The sequence below is a fragment of the Diplotaxodon limnothrissa genome, linkage group LG12 (assembly GCF_057381915.1).
Source record: "Diplotaxodon limnothrissa isolate DT_005_m linkage group LG12, D_limnothrissa_male_GT1.1, whole genome shotgun sequence".
In the NCBI taxonomy this organism is placed as follows: domain Eukaryota; kingdom Metazoa; phylum Chordata; class Actinopteri; order Cichliformes; family Cichlidae; genus Diplotaxodon; species Diplotaxodon limnothrissa.
Window position 1 is genome coordinate 17,191,727 of NC_140607.1, and position 19,745 is coordinate 17,211,471.

Here is a 19,745-nt window from a genome sequence, read left to right on the forward strand (position 1 = left end):
AATATATAAAAACTCAAAACGCTGGGTCAGCTGACCCAGGATCGTGACAACCAATCCATGACACCTCTTACAAAAACCTATAGCTTATTGATCTATCTACCCAACAGCCCACATTTGAGACATAAAACTCCTAATTTTTATGGGCTTTTCCCAAGTGTGCAGTCTTTTGAAAAATCAGATATGAATGTCATACATAATAGTCGGTTTCCAAGAAAGCATCTCTCTGCTCGCTCCTCTGTGCTGTACCCACTCTCACTCATATTCGGCCACCCACAGCAAAAGCCTTTTCTATTTCATACTTTTCAGCCTGCATGTGTTTATGGCCTCATAAAGCTGGCACTGTGGGATGCAGAAGGTCTGAATCAATGATGTGTGTCTGAGGAATATTGACCTGCTGGGATATAGAACGAGAGCGAGATAGAGAGAGAAAGTTGGAGCACTTTTAGAAAATAATGCCTTTAGCTGCACACTGTGGTTTGGGACAATTTCAGATAGTTCATAAATTATCAGCTCATATCAGTGATATAAGATGTTGCAGCGTTTTCTAGATTTTTTTCTTTTTGTTTCTCTGACGTGACTTGCTGTATATGGTTACCTCTCTTCTTCTTCTTATCCTGTCATTCGTGTCCTCCTGCCGCAGCTTCCTTGCAGTAACGTGTCAAGAGCAACGGTGTGTAAAAAGCTACATGTGTGTGTCTCTAGTGGCTCTGCAAGTGAGCTTGAGGGTGTGTGAGTCATTTTAAATGTGAAGAAATAGACACCTTTTCCAGTGTCTTTGCAAAGACACTGGCCTGATGAAAGCAAAGCCTCCTAGCACTGAAAAAACACACCACTTAATATGTTGCATATGTTAAACTATTGAGTATATTATAAAATTATACTGATGATAATCGTCAACATAATTACTCATGCTTCATTTTTATTATAGTGACAAAATAACCCAGTCGACAAGTCGTGTCATTACTGTTCTTTACTGCCTCTCATAAGCATCAGCAATGTCGTTATGTAGGAGTCAGATATTCGCTGGTATTGTCATGCTAATGATAGGGAAAGACTCTATCTTGAACTGATGAGACGTGCAAACACTGAGCAGAGAAGCTTTTATCCACTAGTTCCCGTGCTGTCAGTCAGCAGTTCAAGCTCTTTAAGAGAAAACAGAGCAAATTGTTGGATATAAAAGACATGCTCTGTGGCTGCTATTGATCTCTGTTGCTTGTCAATATTTAGCATATGTTAATGTACAACATATAGTCAACATTTTTCCTTTGACTTTGGAAAGTATCGTTAACGTGCAGTGCATCTGCACATCTCTGTTTGTAGATAAATCAGAATTGCTCGATATTACCATTCCCTCCCTTGGTGTTTTGGTCACAGTGGATGATAGCACAACAGTGATTCAAGTCACGTACTGTATAAACAGTCACATCAGGGTACTGTTTCATTGGAAGATATTACACATCATAATTATAGTTACCCAAGTCAAACAGATTTTGTTTAGATATAGTGCAATATCACTAAATTTGCCTCTAGGGTTTTTTCTTTTTAACAATCTGTATAGAGTACGTTACCCTTTACTCTCAGAACATCATGTTAGATAAGCACAGACTCCCCAGCAGACTCATTAACAGAGGGGAAATAAGAAAACCTTGGGTAGATATAGAAAATGCTTGAAAACAGATATGCAGTAAATGAAGACAAAAAAAAATGACGAGGAACTTTTAAATGACAACAGATGATAACTTTGCAACAATAAAATTGTTTTCGTCTTCAAAAACTGCTGGCATTGGGACACATTCAAAATGCACTGTAACTTTGTACATTTGTGGTAAGTTAGGCAGCTGACAAACTAAAGCCACAAGTTAAGAGTCTTGGAGTTATTTTAAACCTTCTTTTTTCAAATCCCACATAATTTAGATTTCATTACCAAGATGTGCTTCTTTTCACTGTCTCCAAAGTGCAATCCTTAATGACTCTCCATGATTCAGAAAAACTTGTTCATACATTTAGTTACAGTAAACCGGATTATTTCTGTTCTCTTGGCTGGATTTTCTAAGAAAAGAAAAACATTAGCAGGCTGTAGCTAATTTAGAGGTTCCAAGGTTCACTAACACAAGTAACCAAGAGGAAGTCACTATAGTTTCTGCACTGGCCTCCAGTATTGTACAGAATCCACTTTAAAAGGCTCTTGTATATAAAGCCTTACACTGTCTTGGACCATCGAACATTTCTGACAATCTGTCATGTTATGTTCCAGTTCACTCCCTGAGATCCTTCACTGCCAAACTGTTAGGCAGAGAGACAAAATAGTTGAGGATGCAGTTTGGTTTTCATTCCCCAAACTTTGAAACAGCCTCGATTCAGGAAGCACATTTTACCAACAGTTTTAGGAAACTCCTAATGACACACTTCCTTGCTCTTGCATTTAAACTTTGTTTTGACTTAACAGGAATAGAGTCAGCATTGGTGCTTTTCATTGTACCACTGTACTACTCACTGTCAGGTACAGCCACATTAAGAGTGGCTTTACAGAGTAGTTTTTCTTCCTTAAATACTTATTTGAACAGGATTGTGTGTGTGGGTGTGTGTGTGTATATATAAATATTTTTTTTAATTTGTTTTTTTTCCCAGTGTTGTTGTGTATGTGAAGCCCTTAAACTATAATTGACTAATTGACTGAAGGGGAAGGGTTTACTGTCCTGAACAATATAGATGCTTGTTGAGGAATCGTAGAATCAGTGCTTAAGTAGCTCACATACATGTGGATACATACGAGAAGTTTAACAGCCAGTCATGTATAAATGTGCACATAACCTCTCAGAGTGCAGCTTGTGTTTTAAGTAATGGGATACAGCTGTAAAATAACATTTTATTGATTTGATCTAAAATTATTTCTGTATGGGTTAAAATTAGATTTATTTGCTTCCATGTAATATAAGACAACATAAGATAAGATAAGATAACCTTTATTCCCACACGTGGGAAATTTGTTAGGTTGGTTCGTTGATCCCATTAAAGTTAATTGTTTTTGCATTCATTGTAAGCATCGGTGCCTGTTTGCAGTTTGTGCTCCACAGAATAACACCAATACGAACCAATGCCGTCACCTAGTGGTCATATAAAGCCAGCGTTCATATTTGTATCACATGACCGTAACTTTGAGTCACGTGGCCGATTCTCTCCGAGCCTGCTTCACAGTAGCATATCAAGCTTTTCATATGTTTGTATTTAAAATTGATCTGAGGGGGTTTGGCATAAATAATACAAAATAAAAATAGTCTAAAATAATAAATAAAATTAAAAAATACAGTTTTCATGTTAAGAAATTGTGCAGAGGCAGTATTTATTTATTTTTATTTTGACAAAATCCTGTAAGTCCTGATTACTCTATTATCAGTGGGCAGAAGCAAATATTTTTTCACAAAAGAGTTGCTGCTCTTCAGTAAATTCCACAAAGTGAAGAAGGTAATGCCAGTTTGACCATTAAAATAATGGGAAAATGAAAAATGCCTTTGTCCAATCAATATTTAAATCGACAGCCTATGTCAGAATTGTATTTTAATCACATATGACTGTGTGTTTTTATGTGTTTGCTTTTCTTCTTCTTAGGGACCAGTGATCCATACGTGAAGTTTAAGATTGCAGGGAAGGAAGTGTTTAGAAGCAAGACCATCCATAAGAACCTCAACCCAGTGTGGGATGAGAGAGTTAGCCTTCTGGTGGAAACCCTGAGGGACCCACTGTATGTAAAGGTACAGAAGATAAGTCCATCCATCCATTCGCTTCCGCTTATCCTTTTCAGGGTCGCGGGGGGCGCTGGAGCCTATCCCAGCTGTCATAGGGCGAAAGGCAGGGTACACCCTGGACAGGTCGCCAGTCTGTCGCAGGGCCAACACACAGGGACAGACAATCATTCACACTCACATTCACACCTAGTGGCAATTTGGATTTTCCAATTAACCTATCCCCACAAGTTGCATGTCTTTGGACGGTGGGAGGAAGCCGGAGTACCCGGAGAGAACCCACGCAAACACGGGGAGAACATGCAAACTCCACACAGAAAGACCCCGGCCTGATGGTGGAATTGAACTCAGGACCTTCTTGCTGTGCGGCAACAGTGCTAACCACCGTGCCACCGTGCTGCCTATATGTCACCTAGCTCTAAAATGTCTTTCTTTAAGTTAATGTTAAATATTTCTGTAGAAGTTATAAAGGGTAAAAGGTCTTCATTTGTACCATTGCTGTACTTAAAGTAGCTGCTTTATATTTGTCCCTTTGTAGGTCTTTGACTATGACTTTGGACTTCAGGATGATTTCATGGGCTCAGCATACCTCTATCTGGAGTCACTGGAACATCAGAGGTCTCTTTCTCTTATTTGACTTATAATATTTTATTACCTGCCTTTTTTTTAATGCACTTTTACACCCTTAGTCTTTTTGATTCCCTATTAAGTAAGCAGTCTGATTGACTCTGTATCTATGGATTGCCTTCAAAGCCTGTACTAGCAAGTAGATATAGTCTTTGACTTCCCTCTAGTGGCAATCTTTGGTACTTCAGCTCATATTTTCATGAAGCTAAACGTTTGCCTGTGAAACCATAGACAGACATACACTGCAACAAATATCCCTGTTATTTAAAGTAATGTACAGACATATTTATTTTTACAGTTTGTTACTGTAAAATTAAATATAATATAGAACATAGAATATAGAACATGACCTTTATAATACAATGAGCTGATAGACTGGTATCATATGGTCATTTTCGTGTTTCCATTATAATCTATATTAAGAGTTTAATACAGTAAAATTTATCGAGTAACTGGCTTTATAAGTACTGTACATCTAAATCTAAGCTTACAAAAACAAAAGGAATAATGTAAGTTTGTAAAGTAGCTCAGATCCATCAATATTTTTGATAATCTAAGTGTACTGTGTTTTTACAGCCGTTTGTTACAGTATAAAGTATAGTATCTCAAGTGGAATTGATTATTTTGCATTATATAGTGTGAACATCTCAGGGAAAAGGCACATGAATATGACTTTGGTTACCTTGGCTTGTTTTATTTCTAGTCACATAGGGGCTGGGTGAATCTAAACTGGCAACAGCACACATTTACTCTTGCTATATGCAGGTGTTATTTCTGATAATAATGATGAGTCCAGTCTAATCGGTTGCCCTAGTAGGCAATCAGTGTGATGGGAAGTCAGCTTACACAATATACTGTTTTTACAGAGGAGAATATGACCTCATGTAAGAGGTCATAGAGCAAGTATAACTCAGCGCTTTTACACCTATGACAAGTTAAGACACCTGCCGTAAAAACTGTATAAAGACCTTGAAAGCGAATTAGTAAAAGGTTAAATTAGCTCGATAACTTGTTTATGTTGGCTGTGTTGATGTTAACATAAAATTCACTAATAACGTCACAGAGTGAATTTTTTAAATCAGATTTCCACAATGCATTTTACTGCTTGTACACTATATATGTACAGGAAACAACATGTGAATATGGCTTATTGTTTATCTCCAAAGGGCACTGGACGTGACACTGGACCTGAAGGACCCACAGTACCCTGAACATAACCTGGGCAGCCTGGAACTATCCGTTACTCTGACACCAAAGGAGGGAGACGTGAGGGATGCTGTAAGAAATCTGGAAATCTATAATAACTCTGATTTTTCATTCATCTCTGTCTTTTCATGCATACACTACAAATCCTCCTTTTTCGGGGGAATCACTCTTTTATTTTAAAATAAAGAGTATCGCATCCCTACAGTAGATCAACATGGATGAATCATATTCCTAATCCTTCACTTTAGCATCACTTTTCTGAAAGACACTAGAAAGGTCAATAGTTTTAGGACATAAATGAAGTTCAAGTTGTGCTAAAGAACAATGTGCTGGTTTCGTTCAGCCTCACTTAGTAGAAACTCAACTCAGCAAATACATATGCATAAACTAAAGTGTAATGAATATGTTGTGTGGAAAAGTTGCATGTTCAAAGAGCACTGGATCTTCTTTCCTAATTATGTTAGCTCGTGCCTCTGCGGACGTGCAATGGATTTCGGAGTTGCATTTATTTATGTTCAATTATTTGTTTGGTTAATTGGACCCCTGCATGCTCGATTCAGACCAAGGCAGAGTCATGGGGGAAATATTTTATTCCTTTTGATCTGATGTCTTAATTCTGCAGCTTATTTGCTACTGTAGTTCAGAGAGTCCACAATTGACAGAACAAATAAACTCTATTTAGGTTAAGCACCAGTTTGGATTTCTCCCACTGTGAAAAATTGAGTACAAGGTTATAGTAATAAATTCTCTCTGTTGCCATCTACTGGTACGAACCTGTAAGATGGAATATATAACTTTAATTCGCATCAACTCAGCATCAACAATGGGACTTTACTCAGTTATATTAAAGTTGATGAGCGTTTGTTTAACACGATGGGATTTATTTCTTCATTTTTTTCTCAAAAACAGAGAGGGCCAAAATCTGTGACATAGTGCGAGGCAGTGAAGAAGACTCGATGCATTTTAAGGAGATTTTTATATCTTGCCACCACAAAATCTATTTGTGTGTCCAGCAAAGTGAAATACTTAATTAGAATAATTCAAATATGTAAGCAGGTAAGAGCTTTAGGTGCTGCCTTTGCTTGGGTCTACGATGGAAAAGGGCAGGAAGAACAAGTGTATAGAAAATAATTATTAAAATGTGTGAAATTTATCAACAGGCACCAGTGTATATTATACAAATAAATAATTTCTGACTCCATAGAGTGCTTATACTGTACACTCACTTAACTTGCATGATTGTGGCTGCCCTACTCTCCCTGTCCCCCTCACACCCCTATCACTGACCTCCATGCCCTTTAACCTCTGGCCGTTCAGCCTTTAAAGGGAGATACTGGGGGGTTTTCTGTAACCGCTTTGTCTCATTTACAGACCATGCTTTTGAGAAGGAACTGGAAACGATCTAGTAAGGTAAACTAAAACAGCATGTAACTCATGAAACCTCTAACTGTACTGTAACCCCACTACCGACCGCACTGCACCTCACCTGTCCTTCACTGGTGTTCTGGTACATGGATGGAGTCTCCGTGGCCCTTCCCCCCTCCCTTCCTCCGTTTCCTCCTTCCACAAATGTGGTATTGGCAGTTTTTTTTTTTCTTTAATATTTCTCCAGTTCTCATTGTCACCAGCTTATTTTCCACAAGCTGCAATATACTTTGCATCTGCTGAGGTTATGTCAGCTCATTTTTGGAATGCAAGTGAGCTTAAAGGTGAACTATTCTTCGCACATGTGAAGGCAAGTCATACAGTCAGGTCCGTAAATATTTGGACAGAGACGACTTTATTCTGACTGTGATTGTGTACATTACCACAATGAATTTTGAACGAAACAACTCAGATGCAGTTGAAGTGCAGACTTTTAGCTTTAATTCAGCGTGTTGAACAAAAACATTGAATAAAAATGTGAGCAACGAAATCGTTTTAACACAATTCCATCAGTTCAAGGCCTCAAAAGTAATTGGACAAATTTAATAACTGAAAATAAAATGTTCATTTCTAATACTTTGCTGACAATGACAGCCTGAATGCTTGAACTCGTGGACATTACCAGATGCTGGGTTTCCTCCTTTTTAATCCTCTGCCAGTCCTTTGCTGCAGCAGCTTTCAGTTGCTGTTGTTTGTGGGCCTTTCTGTCCAAAGTTTAGTCTTTAACAAGTGAAATGCTCAACTGGGATAAGATCAGACGACAGACTTGGCCTGTAATAAACTTCTGGGTTGCTATGGTTGTGTGTTTCAGTATTATGAAATGCCGCTCAATCAATTTGACTGCATTTAGCTGGTTTTGAGCAGACAGTACGTATATGAACACCTCAGAATTCATTTGGCTGCTTCTGTCCTGTGACACATCATCAATAAACACTAGTGTCCCAGTGCCACTGGCAGCCAAGCACGCCCAAGCCACCACACTATCTCCGCCATGTTTTACAGATCATGTGGTATATTTTGGATCATGAGCTGTTCCACACCTTCTTCATACTTTTTTCTTGCAATCATTCTGGTAGAGGTTGATCTTGGTTTAATCTGTCCAGACAATGTTTTTCCAGAACTGTTATATATATTCTTTTTTAGATGGTTTTTTTGGGGGTTTTTTTTTTGGTTTTTTTGCAAGCCACTCATAAGCCACAGTCTTATGAGTGGCTTGCAAATTGCAGTGAACCCTCTGTACTTACTTTCATGGAGTCTTCTCTTCATGGTAGACTTTGATATCGATACGCCTTCCTCCTGGAGAGTATTGTTCACTTGGTAGGCTTTTGTGAAGGGGCTTCTCTTCTCCATGAAAATAACTCTGCGATCATCCACCACAGTTGTCTTCCATAGATGTCCAGGTCTTTTTGCGTTCCTGAGTTGACCAGTGCTTTCTTTTTTTTCTCAGGATGTGCCAAACTGTAGATTTTGCTACTCCTAATATTGTAGCAGTTTATCAGATGTTTTTTTTTTTTTTTCTGTTTTCTCAGCTTAAGGGTGGCTTGTTTCAACTACATGGAGAGCTCCTTTGACCTCATGCTGTCTGTTCACAGCAAAATCTTCCAAATGCAAGCTGCACACCTCAAATCAACTCTAGGGCTTTTATCTGCTTGAATGATAATGACATAATAAAGAATTATCCACCATCTGCCCATGAAATAGCCTTTGAGTCACTTTAAAAAGAGGTTGGCAGGAGGAGCTGAAACTCCTAAACCCTTCATCCGATCTGACTGTGGACACCCTCAGATTAAAGCTTAGAGTCTGCACATTATGTCCATGTCCATTATAGAACTATAATTGAAATATGTTTCTGTGAACAGCTCTCCAACTATGTATGGACCTAACTATATGTGATATAAATATTAAGGGTGGAGGAAATACCTTACAGTCAGTAGCATTTTTTTTCAAGAGCACTTGCTGTACTAGTTGTAAAGATCAGCAATAATTGTTAGAACTTTTATTAAAAACTTGCTAACTTTGGTGCCATTTTTGTGAAATCAGTCAGTAATAATGCAGCTTCAGAATTTTCTTTTTTGTGATTCCACTGATTTTTACACTTTGAAGCAGTTCGAATCATTCATCAGTGAGATCTCTGTGCTTCTTCCACCCTTGATTTGCAGTGCATTGCAGCTATTATGTGGGAAAATAAGGCAGATTTCTATTCTGGGGTTTTTAAGAAGTCCTCTACAGCAAATACGCTGTGAGATATGAAGTATTGTTGACTTTTGACTTTTTTACTGACTACAGGACACTCCTAGACCCCTTTTCCATCCAGTGAAAAAACATTTTGACGTCATTATGAGTTCCCATCTTGCCGCACATAAGGGGCTGTTAACTTTTGATTTCATTTTTTGTGATTCTTGTTGGCTGTGAGGTTGAACAGAAAGCATGCTGTTTGATGTTCCGCTTCTTCTTACTGGCTCGTGCATGATGCACATACCTTGTCTGTTCTTTCAATTCAGCAATTTTAGTGACAGGAACAATTTTGAGCTCAAAATTGAGTTTATTCACACTTTTATTTTGTTTGTTTGTTTTTTTTACTCACATTTCACTTTTAGTGTTATTGAGATAGAAACTTTATGATATCCACCAAGAGACATTTGAAGTATGTTTGGTTGGAGATGGGCAGGCGTCCTGCTGTATCGTGCCTCCCCAAACCAAGCCTTTGAAGCCTTCAAACTGTGCCACCCTGCCTGTGACTCGGGAATTCACTGAAACACTAACTATTTGCTTTTGCTACCCCACCAAAAAAGCACTGCTTGCCTCTGTGTTGCATACAGTACATAGTTATTTTTACACCACCGCTTCTTCCTTAAAGAAGCATATATGACTATTGAACCCACTGTAGAAGATGCAAACTTTAAAATAATAATTAGGAGGCAGAGGCATGTTAATACAGGTCTCTCTAACTTTACCACAGGGCAAAATGCTGATTTTGGGAATATTTTTTATGTTTTCTGCTTCGAGAGGGCTGGCAAAAGTTTAACCCTGTGCAACACAGTATTAGTTCTTAAACTGTATTAAAAGACTTTCAGCCTGTGAACATCTTTGTGTATGCGCTCCATCCTGCTGTGTTCTGGCAGTGAGATATGGATTCCTAATCCAAATAGCCCATGGTTTTCTATAACAACAAATATGTGGGAACAAAAAAGAAGGATGCAAGGGAAAAGGGATTGTGCTCTAATACAGTAGGACATAACAGCGACCTCTCATCATTAGCATATAGCGTGTTGGTAGCAGTGAACGGGAGCCATGGAGGATGTGGGAGTTGCTGTATGGGAGGTTGGATTTAATGCAGGGAGCTATTCCCAATGTTTAATGTCTGGAGAATGGAAATTAAGAAGCTCCATCTCTAGATCAAAGGCCTGCGCTTGCGAGGCAGGGTTTGTTCAGAGTTTAATGAAATTCACCCTCAAAACAAAAGCTATGCTAATATGTTCTTCCTAACAAGGAAGGAGGCAAGAGCAAGGCAGAGGGAGAAAGTGGAAGTGTATTTGTTTGACAAATAAATAACCCTGCTCTTTGTTTTAGTGAAGGATACTGACACGATTCAAAGAGAGGTTAAATAGGCCTGTAAGTGCTAAGAAAAGTGTTGAGGGTAAAAAAAGACTTAAAATATGGAGAATAATCAATCTGAATTACAGTAGTTTACAGTAGCCAGATGGAATAATAATGTACTGTACAGAGGAAAACTATAAGTAACTGCGAGGTTCCCCAAGTTTTGGAGTAAAAACTGACAAGTCTGTTCCCTTTTATTCCTTTTTCTAACATAATGTTTAGAATATGTACAATAAAAATGAATATTCACGCTGCTGTACCCTGTTTAAGAATAAAAGGAGGTTATGATACATATTGTGCATTTTTGCACAAATATGGATGAAATGTTGATACTCACAGTAATAACGCTTTTTAGCATTGCCAAGAAATTGTTCACAGTAAGTGGATAATGCAGTGCTGTAATTTATAGTGAGGCCCTGGCATGTCAGGTGAACTCATACATAGCAAATTACCTTGAATTACCACATTTTATGTTCAAGTATTATCTTGTTTCTTGTGCCTGCTCTTTATGTGTCGCCTCAATGCATTTGATATCGGTTATTTTCCAGTGAATGAAGTGCAAAGTGTATGCAAGCCTTGATAAATTGATGAATGCTGCAATTTCTTCTATTTTGTGGGTTTGTTTCTATGTGCATGCAAATGTATAAATGTGTACGTGTGTGTTTGTGTGTGTGTGTGATTGCTGCAGTATCAGAGTATGCGTCTGTCGGATGTACACCGAAAAGCCCAGTTATGGCGAGGTATAGTCAGCATCAGTCTCATAGAGGGCCATGGCCTGCAGCCAATGGATGCCAATGGTCTCAGTGACCCTTACGTCAAATTCAGGATGGGTCACCAAAAGTACAAGAGTAAGGTAAGCCACACGAATGAGATGATGTTAAGATTATAGAATTTTGATAAAACTTTATAATTTTCGAGTCACCAAATATCAGTATCAGTCTTTAAAATCAGCTCTAGTTGTGTGTTATCTTTCTGCAGGCATATTTACATTTTTTATGCTCTTTATTTTACTTGTTATTTCTTTATACTATTTATTTGACTCTCTTTATTTTGATAGCGGTTCCAGCTCATATATTATCTAACAAATTATAGCTCACATTAACAAATGGACACATGGGCAGAGTGAATGTCCTTGTTTGATTTTTTTTTTTCAGACAATTTCAAAAACGCTGAACCCTCAGTGGAGAGAACAGTTTGATTTCCACTTGTACGATGAGCAGGGAGGCTTTGTGGACATTACAGTCTGGGACAAAGATGCTGGCAAGAAGGACGACTTCATGGGACGGTACGATGGTCTTTACCGGAGCGTCTGGATATTTTGTTTTGTTTGCTTTTTGTTTTTTTGTTTTTTTTAATTGTATGGTTGATTAAGGCTTACTGCTTATTCAGGCTGATAAAAGGTGCATTTTAGTAAGGGTTAGTTTTAGTACAAAGTTGTCTTATTTGCCTAATTCTCAGCATTGATTATTGCAGAGCATCTCAATCCTGTGCATATTGAAACACTGCCCTACAGTCTTTCATAGTGAGAATGATTTCTTTCATTTGTCTTTCATCAGAGTGGATGTACTTGAGCAAACCTTTGCTTTGAACTGTTTGGCCCAAGTAAAGCAATTACTGTTGGCCTGCCTCTGTTTTAGCTGTAGATATATTAAAGGCATGCTAAGAAATCAATTCAATCAAGAGAAGATGCTTTCAAGTGTCTTCTAAAAGGTATTAATGGTGTCAGCTTTGGCTGAATTTCCGTCTGTTGCTTTTATCTTACACAAGATGTTTGCTTATTAAGTGATGCTTAACTTCAGTTAGTGAGGTGATAAAAAATGAACAAAAGAAACCTGAGATTCTCTATATTCTTCTTTTATTTCACGGGCGCTCTGCAGTAATTTAGACACATTTCTTTCTGTAAACACAAACCCCTACCATGACTTTGTTTGTCTCTTTTAGTATATAAGGCCTGCAGTATGTTTCATTGTCAGTTTCATCACAAAGTCTACAACTTTCTCATTTTGTGTCTGTTTATTCTTTTCTCTAGGTGTACCATTGACCTGTCGCTTCTTAGTAAAGAGCACACACACAAATTGGACCTGCCACTGGAAGAAGGTGAAGGTGTTCTGGTGCTGCTGGTTACACTCACTGCTTCTGCTGCTGTTTCCATCTCAGACCTGTCAGTCAACATGTTGGATGACCCGCACGAGCGGCACCAGATCAAGCAGAGATATGTGAGTTAGCATTTGAGCTTACGTTAAGCTGTGATTGCGTTAATAATTTTGTGAGGAAAGTACACAATATGTTAGCGCTTAGGAAAAGAAATTACATCAGAGCTACTCTATATCCATATACTTATAGGTATTTGTATATAGACATATACCTGACAGTGTGGCAAAATGGCCAATCACATTTTGTGAAGAGTAATTTCTCTCATCAAGATGTCTTTTTTCACAAGCCAGTGTGCTTAGATTTGATTTATAATTAGATGATGTGAAAGGCAACAGAGTAGGAGATACAGAAACGGATACGGGGGTTGAGAGGTCAAGAAAGCAGTGCAAGCGGGTTCAGTCGTTTGACTGAAAATGTCCGAGCTCATAAGCCAGTTATCGTTAAGCTAGAGGGAGACAGACAGTGAGGGAGAAAGTGAAGGGCAACGAGCAAGCGGGAGAGAGCCCTAAGGCCCCATCTGCTTCAGAGGCCCTCCACTCAACACAATGGTTTTGTGTCTTTGTCTTAGTCTAGTTAACCCTTCACACCCTGTCATCTTTACATCTTGATGCAAAAAATACACACACACACACACACGCACACACTTAAATGGATTTGATTCAGTGACAGCTTCCACACAGGGGACATTTCTCTGTCCATCAACAGAATTATGTGTCATGCTATCTCTCAGTGCTGCAGCCAAATTTGTTTCACTGTAAAATTTCATTTTACCATATGTAGGATATTTGTTTGCCTAATTGGTTAATTTGAGTTTCACCCTGATTTATTTATTTATTTTTATGACCTATTGGATTTAATTGTCTGGGCGAGTTGTTGGAACGTATGTTGACTTAAACAGATCTGCTTGTGTACATGTGGGTGTATCATACGTGTCTGTGTGTTTTCACCCGGGCTGTCGGTACTTGTGAGATTAGACAATTTGTTTGGATTTCTACATCTGAACTGGTACCCAGTAGCACATCCTAGCTGGTGTGTGTATGCCTCTTTCAATGTGTGCCTAAGCTGCAGTTGCCGAACATCGGTGCCACGACCTACATAACCGTGGCGGTGCCTTATTGGCTAGCCACGGGAGGTCGACCGCTCTGCTACGCGTTGCAGAAACCACACAACATCAGAGGGGGGAGCTCGAGGACTGAGACACAAACACGCTGTGCCTCTCCTGACAGTCACAAAATGAGGGCTAGGAGAATGGGTGCGTGTATGTGTGTTTGCCTGAATGTGTGTAATAGGGGGCGAGGGGTAAAGGGTGAGGGTTGCGCCGAAAAGGGAAGGCGTGTAAAATGAAAAGAAAAAGCTATTTCACCTCTCTCACAACTCATGCAGACCCCGTTTTTCTGCTCGGTTGAAGGCGACACATTTTACTTTCCTCACCTACCTCTTTTGCTGCTTCCTTCTCTCTCCTACCCCTCTCTCTCTCCATTTCTCTCCTGCTCTCCCAGCAACCTCAGTTCTTTGTCTGTTGCCGCTATGGCTCCTGTTAGATGAAGGGATGGCGAGATAGAGGGTGAAGGAAGGTGGTGGGGGGTTGCAGATGGAGGGGCATGGTGAGGTCGGTTTGGAGACTTGAATGGTCTTTACCTATTAACATATTCCTTTTCCTCAGACTGGCAGTCTTTCAGTTGGAGAATTTAATAAAGATGTACCTTATCAAAGAGCACTGCTAAGACCAAGTACCACCAGTAATACATAATAGTGCTGCTCAAAGCCTACTAATCTGCCCAGTGTGTGCATGTGTGGATGTGTGCAGGCGTAGGTGTATGTGTAGGCACATTTTTACCGACTGGTATTATCTGCTTGAAAAATCAGCTGTCCAGCACAAGCCTGCACAAAGCATGCACTACTGCTAGCCATAAACAAGCTCACATGTATGGACATGTGCAAAAAAAAAAGCGTCTACCTGTGTGTAACTAATAAAATGGCAGGGAATCGCAGCTTTGAAAAGCAGATACCTTCATAAGAAAACTCAAAATCGTCCGCTTGTCGCACCCTTCGGCAGCGTAGACACTCTGCTCGTGATGAAAAGGCGCACAAAAGATAACTTTAAGGTTAGGTGTAGCAGTGGATTGCAAACACACCTACATGTAAATCTAGAGTTTTTAAGAAGATATTACTGTCTTCGTTTTAGAGAATCATTGTGTTCCAAACTGGAAATGTCCTTGTCACTTTGTTCCACACAAACGCTACGAGCGCACCTCAAATGGCTGCAATTTGTTTGGTTTTTTCCCCAATTCAATCTGTGGCCATTGATGAAATACGATAACAGACATCTGAGTGCGGGGACATTTTGATAGCACTGAGCTCATTAATATCTTCTGAATTGTAATAGATTTTTGTGTCTGTGTTTTTGCCAGGTCACTGTGTGCCTGCGTGCGCTTGCTTCTGCATGTGTGCGAGTAAATGAATACACAAGATTTTCTGTGCCAACTAATTTGAATGCATCTGACAATGGAGATATGCAACATAGTGCAATGCACTCACTCATAGGCAACTACCTTAGACGTTCTATTGCTCACTGTAACCTTTCCTTCATCCCTAATTACTGTTTCCCAGAAGTAGAAAGGGATGAAGGCAGAGAGGGAAAATGAGAGAAAGAGATTTATGCATTATGATGGCAAAGTAGCACACACACTAATGGCTCTTAATGGGCTTGAGTTGGCCACAAGATGGGTGGATGAGAGGAGGAGGACATGGTGACCTCCACTAAAGTGGTGGTACTTCACCATACACCCCCATGTGCTGTGTTGCACGCATGCATACACACGCACACGCATACACGCACACCCCTCGACCCACTTTGGAGCACTGCTCTAAGGTGAAGCAAAAGGACACAACCTGGACAGGAAGTGAAATAAGGGGCTGCGCTAAGTTGTGAGATGAGCAAAGAGCAACTTTGGCAGAGACTCTTAAAATAAAGGAGGTTTTGGGGATGCAGACAGTTTACAGCAGCCTTCAGTTTGTGCAGGTTGTCACAGAAGCACACTTAGAGCTGCTAGAGGTGATGCCAGTTTGAAAAACTCTTGCTATAACCACGCCTCAGGTTGCGTGCAGGCTCGATTTGTTTTAAATAAGAGATGGCAGCCGATTAAAATCCTATGCAGGGAATCTTTGATTGTTCCATATCAATGAACATCACATAATTTTTACTGTGTCTGTTAACCAACTGACCTATAACTCTATAAATGCTTTAGTATAGTCAGGCAATAGCCTTCCCCTTTTTCAGATGCTTATCATCATCAGCCACACAAAATTCAGACAAATAAAGTGCATAATATGTCATTCAGTTAGGCTCACATCTAAACCCGTTAGTGTTTAGATTATGTGAGAGCCAAATGTTTACCATTAAGCCCTGAGGATGTGAAGTTAGTGGACAGCTACTGGGGTGCTTGACTCCAAAACCTACAGCTGCCTTGCATGAAATCAGAGCGAATCAGAACCATGTATATATGTTTGCGTGTGAGTGTGAAATGTTATGCGGTGGTGATGAAAGGTGACATGCTGAAAAGATGACAGTGAGTCATAAGTCTATGCCGGCGCTGATTCACTTTGTGTGTTTATGTGTCTGCGGAGTGCGACAGAGACGGGAAGAAGACATCATAGTGACAGGATGTCAGTCAAAGACAGGGCGGGGGTTTGTCTTATGAAAGCCAACTCTGTGTCCTTTAATTTTCTTCTCCACCCTCCTTTTTCATTTCCTCCTTATCCCCATAATTCCACCTGCGAGCTGATGAGGGTGTGGATGGAGCCATAAGTGGGGCGCTAGGGGTAGGGGGGGTCGGTCTTGGCCTCTTTTCTGTCTTTACTTCTACCTGTCTATCCAAGCCATCTATTCCTGTCTGTCTTTCTGATGAGGATTTGAATCCTTGTGGAGGTCGGGTGTGTTCTTTCTACCAATCATGGATTGAGGCTGAACTCTAAAGGTCCCCTCAGGGAGTCCGTATGGTGGGAGGAGGGGCTGAATTACATAGGAACGTTTCGGGGGGGTCTCAGCATCAATACATTAAAGAAGTCATTTAGTCTTGTACCATTTTTGCATATCTGTGTATTGAGAGGAAAGCACACACGTATTTACAACATTTGCTTTTGATTGAAATCTGACTTTAACACAATTTTTAATCTGACCAATAACAAAGTCAAAACTGGATACATTACAGAGATTAATGTCCAGACCCCCGTGCCATTTCTTAATACTCCTCGCTATAGGCACACTTTGATCATTGCCAAAAAAGTATTGATCTTCGATCCCCAGCCCAACAGCTGGATCATTCCGATCGCGGCGTGTTTACTGTTTGAACTCTAGCACACAAACTGTTCAGCTATTAGTTTGCCCTTGCCTCTTCCTCTGCCGCCCCCCACATGCCCTCTTGCCGACTCTTTTCTCCCCTCTTTCTCCGCCGCCTTCTTTGCTGCTCACCAATAATCACAACAAGCAGCTGTATCTTCAGAGAAATCGTGCCTTAAAAATCGAGAGTTGTCCCCTCTCTCGCGCTCTCTTTCTGTATGTCTCTCTTTTGCGCACTCTGTTTCTCCCCCCTCTCTTTCTTTCGCACACTCTCCCCTCTCATCTCCTTTAGAGAGCGTTTGGACAATGATATCGCTGGAAACAGGCAGAGTCTGACAGAGTTGGTAATAATGAATTAAGTCTGTAGCCTGGCCCGGACTCTGAAATTTAAATTATAATTACTCCTTTGGGGATGGAAGGGGTTATTGCCAGAGAGAGAGAAATAAATTGAAGTGAAGTGCATTTCCACTCTGCTTTTAAGACACGCCGACATGCTACTCAATTTGGCCCGAGTGTAGGTTTTCTATGCATGTGTTTATACCTGAGAATCTGGGTGTGAACAAAAGCACAACTTTGCGGTTGCATGTGTGCGCGACTGGTCACGCCTCGTGGTCGCGCCGATGATCTCCACAGGTCTTCGTGAGATTTACAGACTCATTTTTACACAGTCATCCTCGTCCTGGTTATTGAAACGTTGTGCATACAGTGCATCCCTTCTCACTGTAGACTTCATGTGCTCTGTTTGCCTGCAAGTCATTCGTCACCTATTATGTTTCCTCAGCACATTATGTTTTATCATATTTTTCCCTATCTCTCTGTGTGAAGCAAACACAAAAGAGGCACATTAATATCAGTTAGATCTCAGTGTTGTTGTTGTTTCTTTTCACATTATCCATATAGAATAACTTCTTGCTCTGTAAAAAGCTAGTTTTCTTTAAAACAGAGTATAAATGTCTTTGCATTTGAGATAGCAAAAACTGTTGTGCAGTAACAATTGTAACAAACTTCCACAAATTTCCCTTTCAATGCTAAAGTCTGTACAACTTTGATGTTATTCTACTTAATAAGATGCTTCTGAAATCAAAGACTCCTATTATTTTTGTTTGCTGTTGTCATTTCAGCACTGCTCCTCTACTTTACCGAAAAATTCGGTAAAATCATAACATTTAAAGGTAAAAAATTAGGAAACACTTGAAATAGACATGCACAACTATTTCATTAAATTTAAATCCAGCCATTTCTCCACTAGACCCGACTCGATAAATGCCAGCTCTACATTTTCAAATAAAGGCTGGTAAAGGACATAATCTACCCTTTCCTCTCTTTATGAAATGTCAGGCTATTGACATGCCTTTCACTTCGGTGCTAATTTGCCATCCTCTTTGACCTTTCACCCCTGTTTCTGGGATGTTTCAGAGCCTCTGGAGGTCATTCCACAACCTGAAAGATGTCGGCGTGGTCCAAGTTAAGGTTATCAGGGCTGAGGGCTTAATGGCAGCAGATGTCACAGGTAAGACACTGACCTGTAGTCCAAACAACAGTGCTGTGCCCTCTGTAGTCCTCATTTGCTGTACATTTCCATAAATTAGTTTCTATATATAGATTTATTTTTAACTTAGATTCATGCTCATATATTTATACACTTAAAAAGTTTTGCTGATGTTTTGCAATTTCTGTTTCTGCTATCACTTTGAGCACTGCTAGAACATCTGATTGGTGACACTATCAAGACAAATATATATCTTTTGCTCTAAATAACTTTTGCATAATGTTCGCATCTAGACAGCAGTTTCCTCCACCAGCAATCTGCCATAAATCTCACCAAAGATAAAGTCAGGGCGTAATTTTTGTTTAAGGGATGATCTTTTACGAGACTCCTCAGAGAGAGTTAAAGTCGACTTTGTGCAGGACGCTAAATTTGTCTCTGCATTTTTAGAAAAGATGCAGGCTGCTCATTTGAATAATAGAGAAAAAGTACACATTTGAACCAACAAATCACTCTCATCCCTCCTCCCGCGCTCTCTCTGCTTGCTCTCTCTGAATCCTCCATTCTCCATTAATTCTTACTTTTAATTAGATCTACAGTGGACAGGCCTAGTTTTTCACTCTGTATTATCTAGTAAAGGGAGAAAATATGTGTGTGTGTGTGTGTGTGTGTGTGATGGCGAGAGAGAGAAAGAGAGTCTGGAGTTTTATTCTATTTGAAACATCCATAGTCCCCACCGCAGGGAAAAGGGTAACACCACCTGGGTCTGGGTGCAATTCCCCCCTCCAGGGGCAAGGGTACCTAGACCCGGTTTGTAGAGTACGCTTGGGGAGTGTGATTGTGTGTACAGCGTCTCTTTATGTCTGTCTCCACGTTGGTTGAGTGTGGAGTGAGTGCATATGAGAGCATGAGGGTGGGAATGGATGTTTGTGTCTGTGTGTGCCTGTATGTCTGTGTCTATATGTCAGGTTGGGTATCAGACGCCACCTCTCTGGGGACACCTCAGGCCCTCCAAGGTTTGGAGGCCTATCTCCACCCACCACCACTTCCCCTGCCGGTGGCGGACTCCCTCAGGTGTCGGTGTGTTGGTGGTTCTTTGTGTCTGGGGGTGGGCGTCCGGGTACACACCGGCTCACTCCTTGGCGGCCGCTTGTCGGGGCCTGGGGCCTGG

At 40.2% G+C, this 19,745-nt stretch overlaps 1 protein-coding gene across 2 annotated transcripts in view; it reads left to right on the top strand.

Annotated features, from left to right (window-relative positions):
* LOC146621102 (multiple C2 and transmembrane domain-containing protein 1-like) overlaps nt 1–19,745 on the top strand; it is a 136,866-nt gene that overhangs the window by 67,992 nt on the left and 49,129 nt on the right. The window contains exons 3-10 of one of the 2 annotated variants that reach the window (XM_085368133.1): nt 3,607–3,749; nt 4,279–4,358; nt 5,534–5,652; nt 6,943–6,983; nt 11,284–11,448; nt 11,750–11,880; nt 12,625–12,811; nt 18,505–18,598. In XM_085368133.1, the coding sequence (XP_085224259.1) occupies nt 3,607–3,749; nt 4,279–4,358; nt 5,534–5,652; nt 6,943–6,983; nt 11,284–11,448; nt 11,750–11,880; nt 12,625–12,811; nt 18,505–18,598 (960 nt within the window). The remainder of the gene's footprint in view (nt 1–3,606; nt 3,750–4,278; nt 4,359–5,533; nt 5,653–6,942; nt 6,984–11,283; nt 11,449–11,749; nt 11,881–12,624; nt 12,812–18,504; nt 18,599–19,745) is intronic. The other variant, XM_085368132.1, reaches the window with a different exon arrangement.